Below are 23,161 nucleotides of genomic sequence, written 5' to 3'. Positions count from 1 at the left end.
CAATCAATGAGTGGTGCTGGGATCCATGAAGTACTCTCTGCTATGGTGGAGGCCCATGGCTCTCAATGCTCACCCTATAACTGCCACTGTGGCCCTTGGAGGGCTAGGACCTCGTATAGGGAGACCAAGCCCCAAATGGAGACCCACTTGCAATCCTACAAAAGATCCAATGCGTCCCCTTGCCCTCCAATACAACAAATCATCAGAATGATCAAATAAAAGAGATTACAAGTCATGGAACCAATGCTGCACTTTGTGGTGGCATGCCCTGCCATAGTGGGCTTTGGCATGTACAAGTGTCTCCAAGCTCAACAAGGGGGTTAATCAAGGACCCTATTAGGTGGTTTCATCCTTTAAAGGGGGTGACATGTCCATGGTATATCCCTCAAGTTGTACGTGGCAAATGATAAAGTAATTGAATGGAGTGGGGACCATGGGAATCATCCAGACCACATGTCATGGTACAAGTATCTATAATAGGGGAAGCCCACACTTGGGTATATGAGTGTAGGAGGGAGAAGATCGTGGTACATTGAGTTGCCCCATCCTTTGTCTTCTATGTTTCTTCATATGCCTTTTGCATTTGATTGATTTTTCTTCATAACTGCTCGGGGTTCCAAGGGATGAGAGCATGTTGTGTAATATATAGCAGTGGACACCCCCTTAACTTGGGGCAGTTCATCGCCCTCCAAGGGTTGGGACAATCATGGTTTCCTTAATGATGGAAGGGGCTCATCTAGGGCCCAAGAGGAACTAGGGTGATGGCCTTGGATAAGGGGTAGAGCTCATGTTTGGCTTTTGCCCACTTGCTAAATTTGTATGTCTTGACCATCTTTTACATTTTGTGGTACATTTCTTTTTGAAAGTGGCCAAATTATGCTTTTTCTTTTCTTTTTAGTTGCATCAACCTTTGGGCATCATTCCGAGCCTGACCCAAGGTGTGGACAAGGGGAGGGGGAGGCTAACCCTATGTGGACTTAGTGGACCCATGATCTGATAATCACCCTATGAGTGCCATCAGTTAAGATTTATTAAACAAAAGTATTACAGACTCATGTGTTGGTGTGTGTTCTGTGTTATTTAAGCAACGGATCGATCAGATTGCCAATACACAAACATTTAAATGGAAAGACAACAAAGAAATACAATAAGCGACACAAAGACACAAACAATTTTAATAAGGAGTTCACCTATTCTCCAGGGCTACGTCTTCGGTCCAGCTTTAGTGGTGGCCTTGTTTTATTGTGTCTTTCAGCAGAGAAATTACAATACAGTGACTCAACATGAGTTCTCCTGAAGTAGATGTGCTTGGCAAGGTGGTTCTTGGATTCCCCAAGCCACTTAGAGTACACAGACTCTTGTTCTTCCTACCAACTCTGTGACCCTCGGTCTACAGTGGAAAGAGCCAACTGTGATGGTCAATCCGGATAGATTCCTCTATGGGAAGGCTTGAATTTTCAAGCTCTCTAGTGCTCGATGCTGCCTGTGGTCAGCTCGGCCCTTTGTCTCCTCTGCTTGGCTTTACTGCTCTCTGTGTTCAGTCCTCCTCTCAGGGTTCACTGTTCACTGTCTCTCTTGGTCGCTCAGACTCTTCGCTCTCTCTCTGAATCTCCGTTCAACTGTCTTTGTTCATCGCTTTAGCCATTCGATCTCCATGCCCGTTCGGTTCCTCTCCCGCCCACGTTGATTCGCCTACCGCCTGTGTGCTTGGAGTTCTTGTTCGGCATCTGCATGAACGGTCAAGAAGTAGCCACGCGTCCCCATCAGAACAGCGCCAGCCTGTTTGTCGATTCATTTCTTTCTCCACCGTGGCGGTCAACGGATTCTAAATCCCCTTAAATCGCGGATTAATTCCTGTCGATTTTTCTTCTATCTCTCGGGCGCAATCTCAACCGTCTGATTTGGGCTCTTCCAGATCCAACGTCATACGCACGCTGAGCGCGGTTGACTTGCTCGACCGATAACGTGCGATCATGGCGGTTTTTCTCTCACCTCCGCTGCCATTCGTCGATCGCTGAGTGTGATCGCTCCGCTTCCTCCAAAACCTCTTACCGTTCAAGGGCGCTCGGATCAAACCGTTGGTTTCCAGGTTGTGGGTCCCACCTTCGTACGATGGCGTTTTTCATTTCTCCGCCCATTGTCCTCTGGCTCCCAACGTGACCGAGTGCTTAAGGCTGCACCATTTTAGCCCTGTTTGCCTAGCGATGCGCGATTAGCGCTAGGTGCTAATCGTGCATCGAAAATCAGCTCCTTTTCCCGTTCCGGGGCTCCCAGGGGCTACATCGACCTCCTGCGCAGTCTCCATGGGCCTCGGTCAGTGCGGTTTGACCGAGGTCCTCGTCGTTCCATGCTGGCTGCCATGGCCACTGGTTCAGGGTGTTTTCGATTGCTGTTTTGGATTTCATTAGAGATTTGTTCAACCTGATTTAGTCATGGTTCTTTGACACTCGTTTATGGATCCGATTCAGATCAACCCATGTGGACCCGGATGGGAAAAGAGATTAATAGGGCTAAAACAAGTGGAAGAGAGTGATGTATATTGTGTCGGGAGGCGAGACCAAGCAACCAAAATGGGGATTTCTCATATAGTGTCAACCCTAAAGCTAATGGACAGTAAAGGAGATTCCACGAGATTAGGACACAAGTCTAACCACAAAATCAGGCAATGTAGACAAGTGTACAGACCTAGCCCACTCTTTCTGCCGAATCGCCTTGCCATTCCATTCTCAAAACTGCCCAAGAAAAGTAAGGAAAGTTAGTCAGCTATACCAATGTAAAGCTATACCTTTGGGGTCGGGAGGCCCATCTTCAAACATACAATCATAACAAGTAGGCGAGGAATGTTAAATTATGGTATGTTCTATGCTTAGAGCAGTTTACTTATTTTTCTTCTTATTAGCCACAGATTAGCAATCACATATACATTAAGTAAAGTGCAGATAGAACATTAAATGATCAACAAAAAACAAGCCAAGACAAAAGACACAAGATGTGGCGGCTAGCCAGGGACAAACCCCAATGTGGGGAAACCCTTTGATCAAATCTTCTTTTATCTTCAATAATTCAACAGAGAGAATAGTACAAAATCTGAATTCTGTAATTTTATGTCAGCAACAACAAACCCTAGATCAAAAAAGTTAAACTTGGTCAAACTAGTTGAAATTGACCTCTAAAATACTTGGTCAATTTTTGGTCAACTTGTCCTCGAACAACCTGAAGAAACAACCCTTGAACAACCCCAAAAGTTCAGTCAATTTGCAGATTTCGGAAGTCAACTTGTAGCCCTAAACTAGGGCAGTCAACACTGGTCAAACCAGAGGTCAGATCACCTTGATTTTCATGCCAAAAATTGTGGCATGCCTAGGAGAGGCAACCACACCCAATCCACAGTTCTGGAAGGTCAACGCTTGGTCAATGCTGGTCAAAGAGATGACCTGCTACCCTAGCGTCCTTCTTTCTACGTCTTCCTTGCCCTAGGACGTCTTCCTTTCAGCCACACGTGTGAGAGAGAGAGGCTCCTTTTATGCGTAGGGGAGAGAGAGAGAGAAGATGAGTGAATTGAATTGTCCAAATGAGGAGAATGCTCCTTGTATTTATATGCAAACGTTGAGGTTGAATAGACATGACTGTTGGGCTTCTGAGCCTACATAAGTTTGCTGGCCGACCTTGACAATTTGTCCATAATCAAAATAAATGCATATCTCCATAAATACTTATCGAAATCGGATGATCTTTAGATCAATCCTACACCTCTCGATGAGAGGAATCTAGGAAAAATATAAGAAGCCATAAATAAGGTGATCTACATGGAGTTTGGCCCTAGTTGCCAATTTTAACACTCCCTCTCAACTAGGGAGAACTTTATCTGCAATCTGTTAGACTGTCGCTGCCATCCATCCATCAAATGCATTGTCCTGTACAGATTGACACTACTCTGCTCTGCTCGAACTATGAAGAAGAAGAAATGATCGAGGATGTATCATACCATCCTCCATTGACCCGAAGTCAGGGTCAGAGTGTGAACCACTCTCACTGATCCCAGATCAGTATCATTGATCCTAGATCAGTATCATTGATCTCAGATCAATGGATGTCATCCTAGCGGAGTACGGTAGATACAACGATGCGTGCATCGATAGTACTACTATGGTCCCTATCCTCATTTCCCTGCTCATTGATCAGATGAGAGGTACTTCCCATGAGTCCCAGACTGCATGGGTAGGATGCCTCGATAGGAGAACTAATCATCCTGTCCACAGGAGAACGAATCATCCTGTCTAGTGGATGCCACAAAGAACTAATCATCCTGGCCTACAGGAGAACTAATCATCCTGCTCCACAGTCACCACGGAGAACGAATCATCTTGGCCCATAGGAAAACTAATCATCCTGTTCCACAGTCGCCACAGGGTGTCACAAGGGAAGGTTGAACCTTTACCCTATACATAGTGCACCACCAGGGGATGGTGAGTCGCCCTGTGGTCACATGTCGCTCCAAGAAGTACCCTGTGCCCCCTTGGAGCTCCCAGAGCTCAATACATCATACTCGACCCTCATAAGAGGGTCTCTAAACAACACCAAGTCGTTCTTGGAAAGTGAGGAATTTGAGCTTTCCTAGGGGCTTTTTCTAAATGTCGGTGACCTGTTCATTTGTATCGATATGTTGGAGCCTTATTGCTCCTTGCTGCACCATATCTCAAATATAGTGGTACTTGATATCGATATGTTTGGACCGATCATGAAATACAAGATTCTTTGATAAACGGGTCCCGCTTTGGCTGTCACACAGAATCACGGTGGTATCCAATGTAAATTCAAACAACTCATTGAAGAGCTTTTGCAACCAGAATGCTTCACAGGAGGCCATGCTAGCAACAATGTACTCTGCCTCGGCGGTGCCGAAAGCCACCGACTTGCGCTTCTTGCTCATCCAGGATATCGAGGCAAATCCCAAAGAGAAACAACACCCGAAAGTGATCTTTCGGTCCACCACACTGCTTGCCCAATCAACATCAGTATACCCAAGTAGTCTCACATCTCCGACAATGTATCTCAACCCATGAGTAATTGTGCCATGAAGATATCTCAATATATTCTTGGCACCAATCCAATGTGAGTGGTGAGGCTCAACCATATGTTGACTCAATCTGTTGACTGCAAAGCATATATCCGGACGAGAGTTCACCAAGAACATTAATGCTCCGACGAGTTGACGATACTCGGTAGCATTTCGTAAAACAGGTCCGGTAGCACTACCACTTAACTTCTTGAAGTCAAGCTCCATCGGGGTAGTTACGAGCTTGCAGTCCACCATGCCGAATCTCTCCAATATCTTCACCACATATTTTCCTTGAGATAGGAAAATCTCCCTTGGTTTCTGCCAGACTTCCAGTCCTAGGAAATAGTGCATAAGTCCTAGGTCTTTTATCTCGAACTCAGAAGCCAACTCCCTCTTACATTTGTGAATGAGAGGGTCTGCATTTGTTAGAAAAAGGTTATCAACATATAGCACTAGTATGAGAGGCTTGTCATCTATAACCTTAAAGTAAAGGTTAGAGTCAGCTTCACTTGTAGTGAATCCCAGCTTCATCAAGTAGATATCGATCCTCTTATACCATGCTCGGGGTGCTTGCTTCAGCCCATAGAGGGCCTTCTTCAACCCGCACACATGATATTCTCGATCATAAATCTCAAATCCTTCGGGTTGCTCCACATAGACCTCCTCTTTGATCGAACCATGTAAGAACGCAGTCTTGACATCCATCTGATGTAGGTTCCATCCTTGCGAAGCAGCAAGGGCTATGATCGAGCGGATGGTGGTATATCCGGCAAAAGGTGCAAATATCTCGTCATAGTCTATACCTTCCTTCTGGGAGAAGTCACGAGCGACAAAACGAGCCTTATACTTTTCCGCACTTCCATCAACTGCATGCTTTATCTTGTAAAGCCATTTTGAAGTGACAACTACTTTGTCCCGGGGTCTAGGGACCACATCCCGAACATCATTTTTCATAATGGACTCATATTCCTAGGTCATAGCATCCTTCCATGATGCTTGACGACATCTGTGAATGATGAAGGCTCATTTTGGATGATCGTGCTCATGATGGTCAGGTATCCCTGATACCTGTTCGACTTCTTACTTTCACGGAAGGTTCCTCGGGGTGCAATGTGTCCTTCAACATCCTCAAGTGTCCCCCTAAGCCATGAAGGCCTCTTCCTAGAAGAGGAAGGCTCTTGCAGAGGAGGATCAATAGGATCCATAGGTTCTTCCACATCGGGCATCATCTCATCTTCTTTTTCATTTGGTTCCCCGGTGTCAGCTTCTTTAGATCCCCTTAAAGTAGGAAGATTGTCTACCTTGCTAAGAGCCATATCTTCGTCAAAGGTGATATCATGACTGATCTCAACTTCCCTTTGACCAGCTACATAGATTCTATAGCCCTTAGTATTTTTGCTATAGCCCACGAAGATTCCTTTCTTTCCAAATGCATCCAATTTATTCCTTTTTTCTTTAGGCACATGAAAATTTACAGGGCTTCCAAAAATTCTAAAATGAGATACGTCAGGTTTCTTACTAGTGAACATTTATTTGGGAGTCTTGGAACCCAATGCTTGATGAGGGCATCGGTTTTGTACATATACGACGGTATTTGCAGCTTTGGTGCATAGAAACTTCAGAGGTCTTTGATCATGGAGCATTACACGGACAACTTCCACAATTGTTTGATTCTTCCTTTCTGCCACACTATTCTATTCAAGAGTGTATGGTGTAGTAGTCTCCCTCTTAATGCCAGCCTCTTTGCAAAAGTCATGAAACTCATTGGATTCATATTCAGTCCCATTATTAGTCCTTAAGATCTTGATCTTCTTTTCGATTTGATTCTCGATCAAGGCTTTGAAGTGCCGAAACCAAAAGAACACTTCATCCTTCTTTTTCAAGAAGTATATCCAAGTCTTGCGAGAATAATCATCTGTAAATGTGAGGTAATATAAATATCCTACTAAGGAGTTCACAGGCATCATACCGGATATGTCTGAGTGAACCAACTGCAATATATTGGAGGTCTTGCTTTGGCTTGAGGGGAATGGTCCCCTTTTGAGCTTCCCTTCAGCACATCTTGGACATACAGCTTCTTGTTCTAATCTGAACTCGGGCATCTCGGTCACCATTTTTATTACATCGGGTAGAGCTTTATAATGAAGGTGAGCAAAGCTCTGATGCCATAGTTCGGACTGAAGAGATGTGTCACAGGACATGACACCCAACGGACTTCCACCGACCTGATATAATGGATCAACTCGAAACCCAAGAGTAAAAACATCTTTAAAGTTCTTTTTTCATACACGTACCTTGCCATCGCTGAAGGCCACCTTGTAGCCTTTGTCTTCCATTGCCGAAATGGACACTAGGTTCTTTTTGAGATCAAGTACATATAATACATCTTGTAAGTGGATGGTATTACCCTGATTCAATTGAAGAGTGACATTTGCTACACCTTTCACGGGATATTTTGAATTATTTCCAACAACAATTTCTAGGTTGGTTTCCTTCTCTATCAGATTATAGAGAGCTTCTTTGTAACTAGTGAAGTGCTTTGAGGCACCACTATCAATAAGCCAATTTCCCAGCGAGTTCGGGGGAGCAGTGGTAGATAAAGCTGTTGGTAGATAATATTCATCTTGCTTATTGTTAACAATGTTAGATTCATACTTGGAATTTCTTGCCTTCTTGAATGGTTGTCCTCCTTGATTTCTGACACTTCTTTTACCTCTGCCATTTGACCTGCCATTCCTTTGATTGCCTTGAGAGGGATTTGGATCATTGTCCCGGTGTGAGTCCCTTTTATAAGGGCACTCCCTTGCATAGTGACCCGTTTTATTGCAATTGTAACATCGTCCTTTTCTTCCACCCTTTGGTCCAGCCTTTCCTTGCTTTGGAATTGTTTCTTCTTTTAGTATGAGAAGAAAAGGCAGAGGGATGACCTTTAAGTATGAGCATTTCTTTCTCTTCCATCGTCGTTTCTTCTTGAATGCATCTGGCCATTAATTCCTCAAATCCAGGGATTACATTATTGTTGAGAAGAGTAGTCTTGAATATATACCATTCGGATGGCAGTCCTGCAAGAGTTGTGAATGTCATTTCCTTGTCAAGAATTACTTCCCCAATAGATAGGAGATCGTTCTTGATCTCGGTGATCCTTAAGAAATATGTTTGCATACTCTCATCTTTGCCCTTCTTGATTCCTTCAACTTATTTCTAAGAAACAAGACTTGATTTGCATCATTAACTTTAAATAAACTCACCAGTCTATCGTAGATTTCCTTGGAGGTGTTCAACTCGGAAACATAGGCCACCAAGCGCTTGTCAATAGAGTCCTGGATGATCTTCCTTGCTTTGACTTCTCCCTTGGTCCATTTGTTCCTAGCAGCAGTGGATGCATTTGATGGAGGCTCAACAATCCCGCCTCTCACATGGTCCAACACTTCTTGCTCTTCTAATGTTAGATCGAGAGACATCTTCCATCCGTGATAGTCAGACTTCTCACGGAGTTTGTCTTCAGCAGGGAAGTGTGTTGAGGACCCCATGATTTCCTTTTAAGATAGCCTTGCCAACCTTCTCTTCGGTGATTGCTCTTGCTCTTGCTTGGGCTTTTTCTTCACCTCAGCTTTGATACCATCTTAAATTATGGTATGTTCTATGCTTAGAGCAATTTACTTATTTTTCTTCTTATTAGCCACAAATTAGCAATAACATATACATTAAGTAAAGTGCAGATAGAACATTAAATGATCAACAGAAAACAAGCCAAGACAAGAGACACAAGATGTGGCGGCTAGCCAGGGACAAACCCCAATGTGGGGAAACCCTTTAATCAAATCTTCTTTTATCTTCAGTAGTTCAGCAGAGAAAAATAGTACAAAATCTGAATTCTGTAATTTTATATCAGTGACAACAAACCCTAGATCAGAAAAGTAAAACTTGGTCAAACTAGTTGAAATTGACCTCTAAAATACTTGGTCAATTTTCGGTCAACTTGTCCTCGAACAACTTGAAGAAACAACCCTTGAAAAACCCCAAAAGTTCAATCAATTTGCAGATTTCGGAAATCAACTTGCAGCCCTAAACTGGGGCAGTCAACACCGGTCAAACCAGAGGTCAGATCACCTTGATTTTCGTGCCAAAAATTGCTGCTTGCCTAGGAGAAGCAACCACACCCAATCCGCACTTCTGGAAGGTCAACGCTTGGTCAACGCTGGTCAAATAGATGACTTGTTGCCCTAGCGTCCTTCATTTTGCGTCTTCCTTGCCCTAGGACATTTTCCTTTTAGCCACATGTGTGAGAGAGAGAGGGGCTCCTTTTATGCATAGGAGAGAGAGAGAAGACGAGTGAATTGAATTGTCCAAATGAGGAGAATGTTCCTTGTATTTATATGCAAACGTTGAGGTTGAATAGACATGAATATTGGGCTTCTGAGCCCTACATAAGTTTGCTTGTCGACCTTGACAATTTGTCCATAATCAAAATAAATTCATATCTCCATAAATACCTATCGGAATCGGATGATCTTTAGAGCAATCCTACACCTCTCGATGAGAGGAATATAGGAAAAATATCAATAGCCATAAATAAGGTGATCCACATGGAGTTTGGCCCTAGTTGCCAATTTTAACAAGGGTCCACATGGTGGTGGAGATAATGGCACATCGAGCTATCTGGTGGCTGCAACGGGTTGTTGGCTGCCAATTGAGGACCATCTAGGAGATTTTTTTTTCTCTTAGATACCCTACCCATAGGTGGTGGGTAACATCTGGCTTCAACTGGGACATGAGCTCTTAGAGAGGTGCATGAAGCTACTCGAGTGGGAGGTCATAATAACACCAACAATTTTTTGGTACCACGGACCTATTACCTGCACATATCAAAGACATTTTTTGTGGTGTCCTATGATCACCCATTCTTAGTATTAGGCCATAAAAAATCAACAAGAAAATAAAAATGCAAATTTTAATCTAAATGCAACTAATATATTATGAAAATAACATATGATGTTAGTTCTAATGAGGAAATAAGCATGCAATGGATCCTACTCTAACATGCATATAATACAATGTCAACTATCAAGGAAAGGGGTAATATGAGTCAACTTGATTGGTTGCGACTAAAGTTCGTTGTTAAGTTTGTATTGTACTAATAATCTTCCTCGACTTTCCCATGAAACTTGACGGGTATTGGATTTTTATCTACGAAGACCACATTCCCAACTGTGTATTCTCTTTTGGGCTTCCACTTTTTGTTTGCTTTGTGATTTGCTCGTTTGAGAATACAAACTTCTTGTGAAGGGAGAATAGGAGGAGGCTTCTCAATCTCATGTGTCTTGTAATAAGGGGTTGGTCCTGGTTTGACCACATTAGTAGGGTAGGCAAGTTCTCTATAAAGAATGAAGGGGGTTACATCAGATTGCAGAATAGTGAAATATGACAAGTCCATTTGAAGATGACTTGCAAGGCACGATAGTAGCTCCCCATTTCCTTGATAACAACATCCCCCAAACATCAAGGATATCTATGACCACAACATCCATAAGTAATGATATATCGGGGTTCATAGCCAAAGAAACCTTAAGATCCTTTATGAGGCCCTCTACTTCCACAGGTTTGGAGTTAAAACCACACACACTTTTATACCTTTGAGTGATGCTAAGACCCAATTGCTCCATGACTTTTAATGGCATGATGTTTGCGGAAGCCCTTGAGTCTAACATGCAATTATGTAAGAGAAGGTCATTTATGGCTAAGGTAAGCATGAATGGCTCATGTCCTGGGTTTAGATCAGGAAGGTGGATATTTTGCAATGCTTCGGGTAATTCTTCCTCTTCAAAACCTAGGGATTTCTTGACTTGCCATTGTTGTCGGGGAAGCTTTACAATCTCCTTTAATGGAACTTGTACAATCATCTTCCCTACGGAAGTCTACATATCGATATCAAGTCCAATCTCTTTACCTTTATCCTTTTTGATAGTCTCTTTCTTTTGAGGATCCTTATTGGGATTGACTTTCTTCGGAGGATCCTTTTTAGGGGGATCTTTAAGGAGAGGTTCTTTGTAAGGGACTTGCTTGGGAAGCAAGTCATTTTTGTTGGTTTCCTTGGAGGTTGTGGGGTCTTTATTGTTGTCTTTTCATGAATAAATTGAGCTTTTTGTCTGTGCGAGGTCAAGTACCAAGATCTGAGTCAACATTTGATCTTTTCCAGGATAGGTAAAGTCCAATAAAACAAGCTTTCATAGGTCCTTTCAAGTTTAGCTGAACTCACTAAACAAGTTGGAAAAGTTATGGCTCATGTTATTTGGTTCATGGTTAACCAAAGAGTTAGCAGTTGAATATTTGAAGGTTGAGTTGTTATTTGGAATTCATGAATTGGACTTATAATGACATTGCACTTGCAGTCCAGGCATGACAAAATCAAATTCCCAGTGATCTTCAGAATATGCTTATATTCTTTTTAATGATTATATCTTTTCGCTTCTGCTTACTAACTCCTTGCAATAAATATTTATGTACTTGTTTGATGACATTATTTGCAGCAGGAATGGTCTATTCTTTCAGGGGTTTGAGAAGGCGTCCTTCAATAGAATATTTTTTTTGTATATTGCACACTAAAATACTTTTAATAATTGTGACAGAGTTTCTCAGCTGTGGTGGGCCCAAATGGTAGTGGTAAAAGCAATGTAATTGATGCAATGCTCTTTGTTTTTGGCAAGCGTGCTAAGCAGGTAAGCTATGGAACTGTTGCCCTTGAAATTCATTTCACTCGAAAATTTATTTAATTGGTTATGCTGTTACCTTAATGCATTTCATTTCTTCATAACGCTTGTGTCAATTTGGACTTATTAATTGTTCTTGTTCCAGATGCGTTTGAATAAAGTATCCGAACTCATTCATAACTCCAGTAATCATCAGAACCTTGAGAAAGCAAGTGTATCCGTGCACTTCCAGGAAATAACTGATTTGGTACTTCAGTGGGATGAGCTTTGGATGCACATCTACAATATTTTACTTATTGATATTCTATAAAAGTTCTACAGTAGGCAGTTTATTTCTGTGTTTCTTATTCTGTAACTGGAAGTTAAATCATACTTCAATGATCATAACTTAGCATGTGTGTTTATTGCAGGATGGTGAAAATTATGAACCTGTTAAGGGAAGTGATTTTGTTGTCACCCGTGTTGCTTTCCGAGACAATTCCTCCAAATATTATATAAACAATCGGGGCAGTAATTTCACTGAAGTGACAAAGAAATTGAGATCAAAAGGAGTTGACTTGGATAACAATCGTTTTCTCATTCTGCAGGTCTCATTCCTTAAACCAAGAGTATACATTTTTTTTCCTTAAATTTATATCTTGAACTACTATATGTAAATAAAATGACCTGTTTTTGGATATAGTGATAATATGTATTTGTATCACTTTATAGGGTGAAGTCGAGCAAATATCATTGATGAAGCCCAAGTCACAAGGACCTCATGATGAAGGTTTCTTGGAGTACTTGGAAGATATTATTGGGTCTAATCAATACGTTGAAAAGATTGAGGAGGCCAGCAAAGAGTGAGTCACAATTTCTTCTTGTTGCACATGTATTTTCAATAGTGAAAAAGTTGAAAGCACTTTAACAAACAACAACATATAGGTTTCTTAACTAACTGTAAGGTTGAATTTCTGGTGAAAAGGGTATGTTTTTGATGTATGAAACTAAAAGGAAATTGTTTCCTTGTTGCATGCAAGAGTGGGAACTAAACAAAAAACCTATTAAATAATCAATCTTGGTTCTGTTTAAATTTGGTAGCATTGGGAGGTACTTTCACATGCCGTTGGTGCTGGGTATGTAAGACGAAAACACTCATAGAAGTGATTGTATGTGTATGAGCTAAATGATGGGGCTTTCTACCCATAGACCCATGGTATTTTGATAGATAACCCATGGTATAGATCCATGGTATTGCATCTTTTGAAAATGGATATATTAGAAGCCAATGTTGAGGCTTGAGATTTTTTTTGGAGAGGAGAACAACAGATTTTTCTTCTTGATTGGGGTTCTGATTTGTTGAGGAAACTGTAGACCTGCAAAGGAGCAACATGGTACTCTTGAAGGTGAGTAAATTAGTTCATGGGGCAAATAAGTTAGTGCAAAGGCTGAAGGATAAGCCATTGAAGGTAGAGGAAGCTAGTTGTTGGTTTGAGGGACAAAACCACAATCAAGGAAAGAAGGAATTGTGCACTAAGGAGGGCCAGTTGACTGATAAGGTAGTCGTGTAGGGGCCGAGCCCCACAAAGAGGGCTGACTCTGTCTTTTTGGTTGTTATTAGGAGGTTGACAACTTAGAGGATGCAGACCGCAGCTAAAAGGTAAATGGGCAGGTTTGGTTAGGTCTATGCAATCATCCGTAGGCAAGGAAAAGGAGGATTGGACCTTATGGAAGGTCTAGACCTGTGGCTAGGTATAAGCTACAACAATGAGCAGTAGGCCGAGGTTTGGGCAAGGGCAGAGAAGACTTATTTTGTTCAAGTCACATTAGAAGGAAGCAAGTCGAGGCTGTAAAAGGTCTACACGATTTGGTTGAGAGAAGATATTTGTGGGCTGTGTGCTGTTAAGGTTTACAATTGCCCACTTGAAGGTAATAAGTGCAGACTGAGTGGCCTGTGTGAGGACCGTGGGCTATAGGAGATAGTCACAGTAGAACACACCTGTAAAGAAGATTGTACGCGGATTGAGTGTTTTAAGGATGGTTGGGAAGCCCTAAGGTGCTACAACAAGGTGGTTGTATGTATAGTGACAGTGATTTCATCATTTGACTTATGTACTTGCTTTCCATCCACTATTTTATGGTATTATAATGGCATGTCTTCACATCTATGTCCTGGATACAACTTTTTTGCACATGACAATTGTTTTCTTTCTTTGATTCACTACTAAATGTGTTCGAGTCCTTCTTGACTGTGTAAGTATGTAATTTCTTATTGTTGCATCACTGGCTTGGCTTTGATACCAATGTAACAAACAATTCTTGGTTGTTCTAGGAGCTAGAATTTCTTGTAGATATGTAATAAATTGATTGATAAGAATGTTGATAGTGTAGCCTCTTTGATAAAATTGACAGGTCACAAAGCGAAGTGGCATGTTCCCTTTTACTTTTCATTACTAATTAACTTATTAATTTTTTATTATATTATTATTTTGTTTCTGTTTATAACATTTCATAAGTTGTTGCACAATAGGATGTATCACTTGCATCATAAGGCATTGCATATTTTGAGTGAGATAGCCACAAGTCTTCCAATGTTTTGTTTTGAGTAGCATGGTGTATGTAGAGCATGCATGCTTGGCAAGCATGCCAAGGCTACTTTCCCTAGCAACAAGCATATGTCTAAGGAGATTTTATACCTACCGACAAAGGATGAGGAACAAGTATGCTTGAAGGTTGAGCTTGGATCACCAATGTTTATGAAAGCGGTACAATAAATTTTAGGCGGAGAAGGGGAGATGATAACCCCTTGCACTTTTGTTAGAGACCACGACGGTTCACTTGGATATTGAGATATGCTTACGAGCATGTTGAAATATCTCAGAGGACATCTAAATAGAGCAGACCTTTAAGGAAGATATTTTGGATGGCATTGATGAGCAACATGCTAGATTCCGAGTCTTAACGTTTAGGAAGTAATAGACTAGTTGATATTGTGGGATATGGAGGAGCACACCTCCATCATGAAGAATGTTGTTGGTGTCATAGTGCCAAGACTAAAGGGGAAGTTTGTTGTGAGTTCTAGATGGTTCTGGAAGATCAAGCATGCTACAAAGGCAACTTTGAAAAGGTCAAAGTGAGGTTGTGGTGAGATTTTTCTCCCACAAAAAGGGATTGGACTACAAGTAGATATTTGTTTTAGTCGCTAGACACTTTTTATTGGTGCAGGATATATTAGATGGATGTGAGGACACCTATCGTTAATGTGATAGTTTAGGAGGAAGCGTACATAGAGCAATCTTGGGACTTTAAAGTAAAAGGGAAAGAATCCCATGCTTGTTTTGTAGTGAATACCTTGAGTCAAGTCATGGTGAAGACAACGCAACAACATTATGTAGCAACAATGCATGTGTTCAGGTATTTGAGGGGCATAGTGGAGTATGGTCTAAGATATCATGGAGATGGTGAAGTGATGTTTCAAGGTTATTTAGATTCAGATTGGATAGATAGTGTAGAATATAACAACAGCACTTGGGTTGTTGCTTTATCTTAGCATTGACGATGGTATATGTTGATTTTCTAACCCCAACAAACTTGGCTGATTACTACTTGAAGTAAATTTTTTATTATGGAGATATATTGAATAAAAACAGAATGAGATTTCAACACAAAGCAAATATAATAGTAGAAGCAAATTAATCACAACAATCTCAAACATATACTCACAAGATTTTTGTCTTTCAAATTTGCTGTTTCATCAAAATAAGAATCTACAACATACAAGGGCTCCCATACTAGAATAATGCCCCTCTAATACACGCACAACAGTAACTTGGAATTGATCTAATTGATCAAACACTTGATCTGTCCTTTGATATGTTGGCTGGCCTAAATCGTTCCCCTTCTGCTGCGTGCACTCTTCTTTGAACCCTGCACACTTGGATGAAAGTCCTTCAACCAATTGATGGAATCTCATTCTCACTGTGTCTTGTGCTGAAGATGTGTCTTCTCCCTTAGCCTAACCTTTCTTTTATAATTTTGAGTTATTGGCTGAATCCGCAACTCTAATCTCCAAAGTGATTGATGATTGAGATTATATCTCAACATCACTTGAGATTAATGATTACGAATCATCTAATTCATGTGAACATTCTATCACTGCAACAACTGATTTACTTTTCCTACTTATTTCATCATAAGTTATTCATGAAATTACTTCAAAAAACATTAAAATAAATATTGTTGTAGATATCACACAGTGATACAAAAACAAACATATGCACACATTGACACAATTATTCTGGACTAATGTCCCCGGAAAAACCCAATGTGGGAAAAACGGTGCAACAAGGGAGGATTTTATTATTCAGCAATTTTCTAGTACAACAGGGTGCCAAACTGGCTTACCCACAGATAGAAAAATTTCCAGCACTTCTTCTGAACCCTGTTTAGGCCCTATTGACCTCTACGTCAGCCTACTGAGGCTCTGCGCAACCTCTCTGGCCTTCTGTGTCACTCCTGCAGCCTCTGCGTGGATGATGCATGCCTTGTTGGCTCTGCGCAGTCTCTGCTGCCTTTGCGTGGCTTCCTCTGGCCCTGCGTCTGCCTCCTCTGCCTCTGTGCTGATCTCCCATCTCTCTGTTCCATACTTGTTGCCTCCTGATTGCTCTCTAGACCACTAGTTCAATTTCTCAGCAAACCCGCTCCAGAAATTGAACTAACTGGTCTTCCTCAGTGTGTTCTCCAGGTGACCCTCAAGCCTCCTCTTATACTTTTCCTGTTGACATATCAACGCCCGAGATTAAGTCCCCAATCAACGGCTAAGATTAGATTTGGTTTGATCCATGTCTTTTGGACCATTCTAACACAAATTCATATTAATACATATTAATATTTTATTTTCCCTAAGTTTAGACTTAGGGACTTCATTAAAAATATTAATTATTATAATATCTTCTGATCTGTTTAGAATCTACCCAAACCCTTTTTGGGTATTGGAGATCTCATGTGCCCCAACCTCTCCACCAAATTTCGTGGCTTGAGCACATCCGATGCTACCCCAAATCAACAATTCACTAATGCAAATGACCTTTGCATTTCATTAGATAAACTTAATTTATCTTATAAAGGTCAATTATTAAAGTAATTGCTAAGGATAAAAGTTCAATTAGGAGACTTCCACACACGTAGATGTTCAGGCATGTGTGGAAGCCTCTACCTGAGCTACTCTCATCAAGAATATCTTGGTTTAGTAAGAAGCATACTTCCATAGTATTTTGTTCCACAAAGAGCAGTAATTGTTTCATACGATATGGGATATAGATGAGAGCGATATATCTTCAGTATATTCCCGTAGATCAGTAGCTCACTTCCAAGCCCTTGGAAAAATGGAAGTTTGAGACTTTTTGAGATGGACTTGGATTACTTTAGAATTCCTTATTCGCTAATAGGGAGTGTTGAGAGCTATAGTTTAGATAGGAACACTTGCACATGTTTAGTATGAACATATGTGTAAGTAGTTAGAGATATTTTTCGAAAAATAGTTCTATTTTTGACAAAGTGATTCTATTTTGTAATTCACTTTAGTAAAAGAATGAAAGTCTTATATTTAACTATTGAGTGTAAAAGTGTATTTCATGCATGTGTTAGATTAGGAGTAATCTTAAAAATATATTCTTTGCTAAACGTATAAAGAGAGGGCAAGGTAGAGGCTTTGATTGCATAGGAGCGATTGAGTAGGTTAAGTGTATGGGAGATTGTAGGCAACTAGAAAATAGGTGTTTCTGGGCATTGCAAATTTTTGTGTAATTATACAAAACATCTCTATACATCCATATGAACATTTACCTATGAATCTTATGGAATCCATACAATAGGGTTGTAGGGTTGTCATACAACCCGTGCAATATAGAACTATTGTTTTTGTTTTTTTCCAGTAGGTGTACCTCTCAGGTGCCCTATAGAAGCTCAAATTCGAAGTGATTTTTGTACTTGTGCAATATTGTTCTTGTGGGTGGTGTGTGGAGACTTCCTTGTAAGTTTTCAGTGGAATGAAAAGTTGATGTTAGGGAGTAATTAATTGTGTATGTGTGAAGTTAATTTTTATCCTTTCACTATTCAATTTCTAGCTATTATGCGATTGATGTTATAGTCTAAAATTTATTTTAACCTTAATTAAATTCAACAATCTACTTATGTGATTGGGATCATAAGGACATTAGTCAGCTAATGGTTGAAATTCTTCATATAGAAAACCCCATCTTAGTGACAAACTAACATCATCACATTGACATGCCATGCAAAGCTCATTTGCAAACTCTTACAATTTCATGTAACATTTACCTCCTAGCATCATCATCTAGTCCTTGGGGGTCTAGAGCCATCACCAATATCTAAGATAATCATATCAACAAGACCTAAATGAGATAACATGGTCTAGAATCATCACAGATGTAACCAAGGGGTGATCAGCAAGGTAAACACAAGCAAGAAGACCACTAAATCGACAAGCATGATCATCCAACCAATGAAAAATGGGCCATAATAGGGTTGGATGGATGCAATGTTGCTCTTCTTGTGTAAGACTTGCAAGTTTCTAATGTGCAAGGTGAAGGCAAAGATCATTATGTACAAGCATTGTTGAATAGGTTTGGGATAGGACATCAATGAATAGGTTGGAGGGTAAATAGGAAAGTGTTGAAGGGATGTTAGAGGAAGGCCATTGCAAGACCTAGAGAGGTCGATGCTTGTTGAGGTCTTTATGGATAGAGGTTTGGGAAAGTAATTTGAGTGGGATAATGAGTTGACAAGCTAGAAGTTATCCTTGGAGATATGATGTGGGACATGAAATAGAACTCTAAGGTTGATAAGTGAAAAAAGGATGAATATAAGGATTAAAAGAAAATGGATGTGCATAGATCAAATTGGGTCAAGACATTGTAATTGAAAAGCAAATTAGGAGATGTTGTGTTGAGGGTTTGCAAGTGGATTGCTTTTTAGAGACCTACTAGAGGATAGATCAAAGGAGGTGAATATGGAGTAGGTGAGAAGGTTGTCGAGAGGATAGGACATGGCCCAAAGGGACTGAGTGATGGATGGATGATATAATTAGGAATGTTATAAGAAGGGGATGATACTTGGAAGGTGGGAGACACTCATGGACGCAGGTCTAGTGGGACTTTCCTAAAGGATTGTTTGAGGGATAGAGTGGAACATAATAGGACAAAGATAAAAGGTTATACATGACACGCTCTGTGTAGATTTCGTAAATTGAGTCTAATCTAATCTAATCTAGCATAGAGTCATTGTCAATTGAGCTTTTCATGAAAGGTATTTTTAACAGATGTTTCTAAATGACTAGATATGAGCACTAAATGTATAGGTTGATCATAATTCTCTTATGCCCCTTATGAATTTTGTTTCTAATGATATCTTGCAGGGAGGGGATTTTAATTGCCATTAGCTATGGGCTAGGTCTTGGTTCCTTACCACAACCTCCTCTTGAGGGGTCTTTAAAGAGTCATCCATAAGGATATAAATATTCCCATTGTTGTGATTTTGGGGAGAGGCTATGACATTGGTAATAGAGTGATTTTGTTATACGTTTGATGTGTGTAGGGTTATGTTGTTTGTTTGTTCCATCATACTAGAGAATTATGTCTTTGCTGGTAATATTGGCACTCATTCTTGAGAGTAGATTCATGCTGGTATGGTTTTAACTTTTGAGGGATTAGTCGAGGAATCTTCCTGTTGACATAGTTTGCCTACACTGGGTTTCTTGATTGCCATATCACCATTTGATTGTTTACCCACTTTGCTGTGGGGATTGGGGTCCATCCTTTCATGGTTAAGCAAGGGCTTAGAGTTGTATGCCATAGATGGTTAGTTGGCGCTGAGCTATTTGAGAGGGTAGAGGCTGCTTTACCCATATGCTGTTGGTGGTTAGGCCAGTGACAATTCAGATCTGTCTGTCATTGGGAGAGTGAGTTCCCACTATTTTCAGGTTGGAGTATTTGTTTGGTTGGGTTTGAATTGAGATTGTTTTATCAGAGCTTTTAGGCCATAGTAGCTGTAGCGATGCCAAGGTTTAGGGGGTAAGATTGGAACTCCCGACATCTACTGTGGGGTGGAGCAGGAATGGATTGAACATGGTGTGACATTGCCTATTTCTGCTCATGATGGAGATAAGCCCAAGCTCTTGTTTTGCTTAATTATGTTTGAGGCCATTATTTCTGTTGTAGAATTTTTGAATCTTTGCACGTTGATTTAATTGGATATTTTCTTAGAAGATATAATGAGTAGCATATCTGGGTTTTTATCATAGCCTGGTATGGTTGCTACAATGGACAAATATTGATCTCAGCCACTCACCTGAAATGAATGAAAGCAAAAATATCAAGTGCTGTGCATGACTTATGATAAACACCCTCAAATCAAAGAGTGCTAATCGTCATTAATTGGAGGAGTACCGTGCTTCCCTCATTTAATGTTACTCTAAAGTTAAAAGTGCTTCCCTTTATTGTGCAATTCTATTCTAACACCTTTTTTTAGAAACCTAAGGATGATAACCAAGCAGTGCGAAAGACCTGATGGAGGAGTACCGTGGCTCCCTTATTCAGCTCCTCTATAAAAAGTACCCAATAGAATGAAAGGCCTGGAAATTTAATGTGAATTTAATTGGTTTCTTTTTGGTAGTGGAATTTTGAGAAATTCAATGTGAATTTAATTGGTAATATTTTGTTACCCATTATTGCTCGTAATATTGGGCTTGTTGCTTTGAGTCATTTTTGATAGATTTGATTGTAACTGTCCGGCTATGGTATCTGTGCAAGTTGCCCCCTCCTTTTTCATATGTTATTTACCAAACTTGCAAATATTTTAATTGCAGGGGTGGGTTAGATTGACTCTGAATAATGTTTTACATATTGAGGCTGTCAGTACTCCTATTTGTTGTTTATTGACTTTATGCTGTTTGACAAACACTAACAGTTTTTGTATCTTCCAGACTAGAAGTCCTAAATGAAAAAAGATCAGGCATTGTTCAAAGAGTCAAATTAGCAGAAAAAGAGAAAGACTCTTTGGAGGTAAAGAATCTGAATAATGGTATTTGCATTGTAAATTGGCACATTACAGTTTGAACCAATTATAAGAAGTGCTGAAACTCTTTTAAATCAACAGAGTGCCAAGAATGAAGCGGAGGCTTTTATGATGAAGGAAGCAGAACTATATAAATGGCAGGAGAAGGCTGGTGAACTTGCTTTACAGGATGCCAATACCCATGTAGCTGAGTTACAAGAAAATGTCAGGAAACTAGAAGGAAACCTTAAAGAGGAAAAGTAGGTTCCCTTCTGTGCATTTTGAAGCTCTTCATAATTTTTGTCTGTGGGATCCTTAATTTGACATTTGATCATTTCAGAGAAAAGTTCAAACAAAATTCAAAAGCAATGAAGGAGCTTGAGGCAAACCACAATAAACATTTGAAGAGACAAGAGGTACAGCCTTGTCTATTACAAGATCGTTGCTTGCCTTTTCTTTGTTGTCACCATGACACAACCTTTCTGTATAATCTTACACTTTGTTCAATGCTTATTGACTGTCAGTGATATTAAACTTAGAACACAGACAATGACTTGTAGCAAACAGTTCTAAAGAAAAGTACTTATGGTTTAACTTCTGATGTGATTGTGCTTTTCTTTAAAGTTCAGTCTCATCTATATTCAATACATTTTATATATAGGTATACCGAATTATACAACTAATTTCTATCAATAACTTAGGTATTGGATACTTCTTTGTATTGTGAAGGTTTATTTCTTTTAGTCTGTTAATAGTCTGTTGTAGATAGGCTAAGATGGCGAATTTGTGTTCGTGTTAGACAATGATACAATCATGAAGTTTGGAAAAAAGTTGGCCATGCCAAACGATGTGATAAAATTTGGAATTAATTTTGGGAAATATTAAATATGCAATCTGGATTTTGAATTAATCTGAATTCAAAAGAACTTAGTCCAAATTTAAATCGACTGAATTGCATTTAATTGGACTAAATCTGAATTTATTTGACCTTTAAGTTTGAATTCTCTGAACTAATTTGGGGAACTGGAATGAATTTGTACAGGGGTGTATAAAGTTCACTGAATTTCAAATTTTATGAATGTAGTTGGCAAATGAGTGATTAAGCATATAGTTATTTCTCATTAATGGTCATTTTATGTTTGTTGGACAATTGTGTAGAAATTTTGATAATCAGTTGCACAATGCGAATTCAGAGATTCCACTTCAACCTTTAGGTTTCCCTGATATGTTTCCTATGAACTTTCAGCCATATAGACAAATGTGTAATATTAAATTGGAGCGGAAAATACTTCTCATTTTTCAACCTTAATCATAAGGCAGACTAAGAAAGTAAATACCCATGAAGTGTACTTTAATGCAGCAATGACTCACCACTTAGGGAATAGTTTCCAAGGTAATTTAGATCTGAAAATGCCCTATTACAGCATCAGCCCTTATAGCTTCTAGATGTTTGTTGAATCACCTAACAAATTCTCCTCAATGTGATGTTAAATTAGCAAGGATAACTAACATTATAAACTACTCAATCATCGATATAACATAAGTTGAAATTCAAACATATGAGTGCAAAAATTTGGACAGTTGGAACACTTCATATACACAGAAGAATTCAAATATACGAGTACACATTTTGATAGTTGGAACACTTCATATATACATAGAAGATGAAGTACATGTACATACCAACAGCTCAATACAAGATTATAAAAGTAAACCTCTCCAAAACCTGTCTAAGGAGACCATAAGAAAACCTAGCCATCGACATGTCCTTGATAGTATTTACTCCCAATCAAGGCTGGCTTCTCCACCCAGGTATCCTCAACAAGCTATCATTTACATTGGCAAGTCCTTCTTGGCACTTAGTCTAGCATCCCACACATACACAATCTTCTCTAGCTATTTTGTCCACAACAAATACACAAAGTAGCACTAGGGTTTTGAAATGCCACAAAACCCTAGTGTTTTCTCACAAGAGTTACATATGAAATGTGTTGTTTTTACATAGACATATCTGGACATGAATACACACTATAAGAAAGAGTGGATCCCCCCATTCATTAAATGACACGTCTTATTACATGGTAAAAAAATATTGCTACGTTGTGTAGCTCTCAAATAACTAACTAATAACCTTTGCATTAATAATACATGAAATTCCTCATTATTAGATCACTTATCAAGTTATCAGACAAACTTAAAGTCTATGCCCTCATATGTGTAAGTTCTAAATATGACCACATCTTTAATTCCCCTCCCATAATGATCATTTTACATACATTGTTTAAAATGTAAAAAGACAAGCCCTGGACAAGCAAGATGTTTGCAATCCACAAGATAAGTTCTT

The 23,161-nt window shown here is 39.7% G+C and overlaps 1 protein-coding gene across 1 annotated transcript in view; it reads left to right on the top strand.

The window, feature by feature from the left end:
• The window catches only part of LOC149256035 (structural maintenance of chromosomes protein 4-like), a 217,316-nt gene that overhangs the window by 42,027 nt on the left and 152,128 nt on the right, over positions 1 to 23,161 (top strand). Inside the window, exons 2-8 of the mRNA XM_089457366.1 lie at positions 11,686 to 11,775; positions 11,912 to 12,013; positions 12,177 to 12,353; positions 12,478 to 12,608; positions 20,747 to 20,825; positions 20,920 to 21,077; positions 21,158 to 21,233. Coding sequence (XP_089313492.1) covers positions 11,686 to 11,775; positions 11,912 to 12,013; positions 12,177 to 12,353; positions 12,478 to 12,608; positions 20,747 to 20,825; positions 20,920 to 21,077; positions 21,158 to 21,233 — 813 coding nt within the window. The remainder of the gene's footprint in view (positions 1 to 11,685; positions 11,776 to 11,911; positions 12,014 to 12,176; positions 12,354 to 12,477; positions 12,609 to 20,746; positions 20,826 to 20,919; positions 21,078 to 21,157; positions 21,234 to 23,161) is intronic.

The sequence above is a fragment of the Pinus tabuliformis genome, chromosome 7, assembly GCF_031772625.1.
Source record: "Pinus tabuliformis cultivar Carrire ecotype Pingquan chromosome 7, CPIR1, whole genome shotgun sequence".
Classification (NCBI taxonomy): Eukaryota; Viridiplantae; Streptophyta; class Pinopsida; order Pinales; family Pinaceae; genus Pinus; species Pinus tabuliformis.
This window is presented reverse-complemented; position numbering and strand designations above follow the sequence as displayed.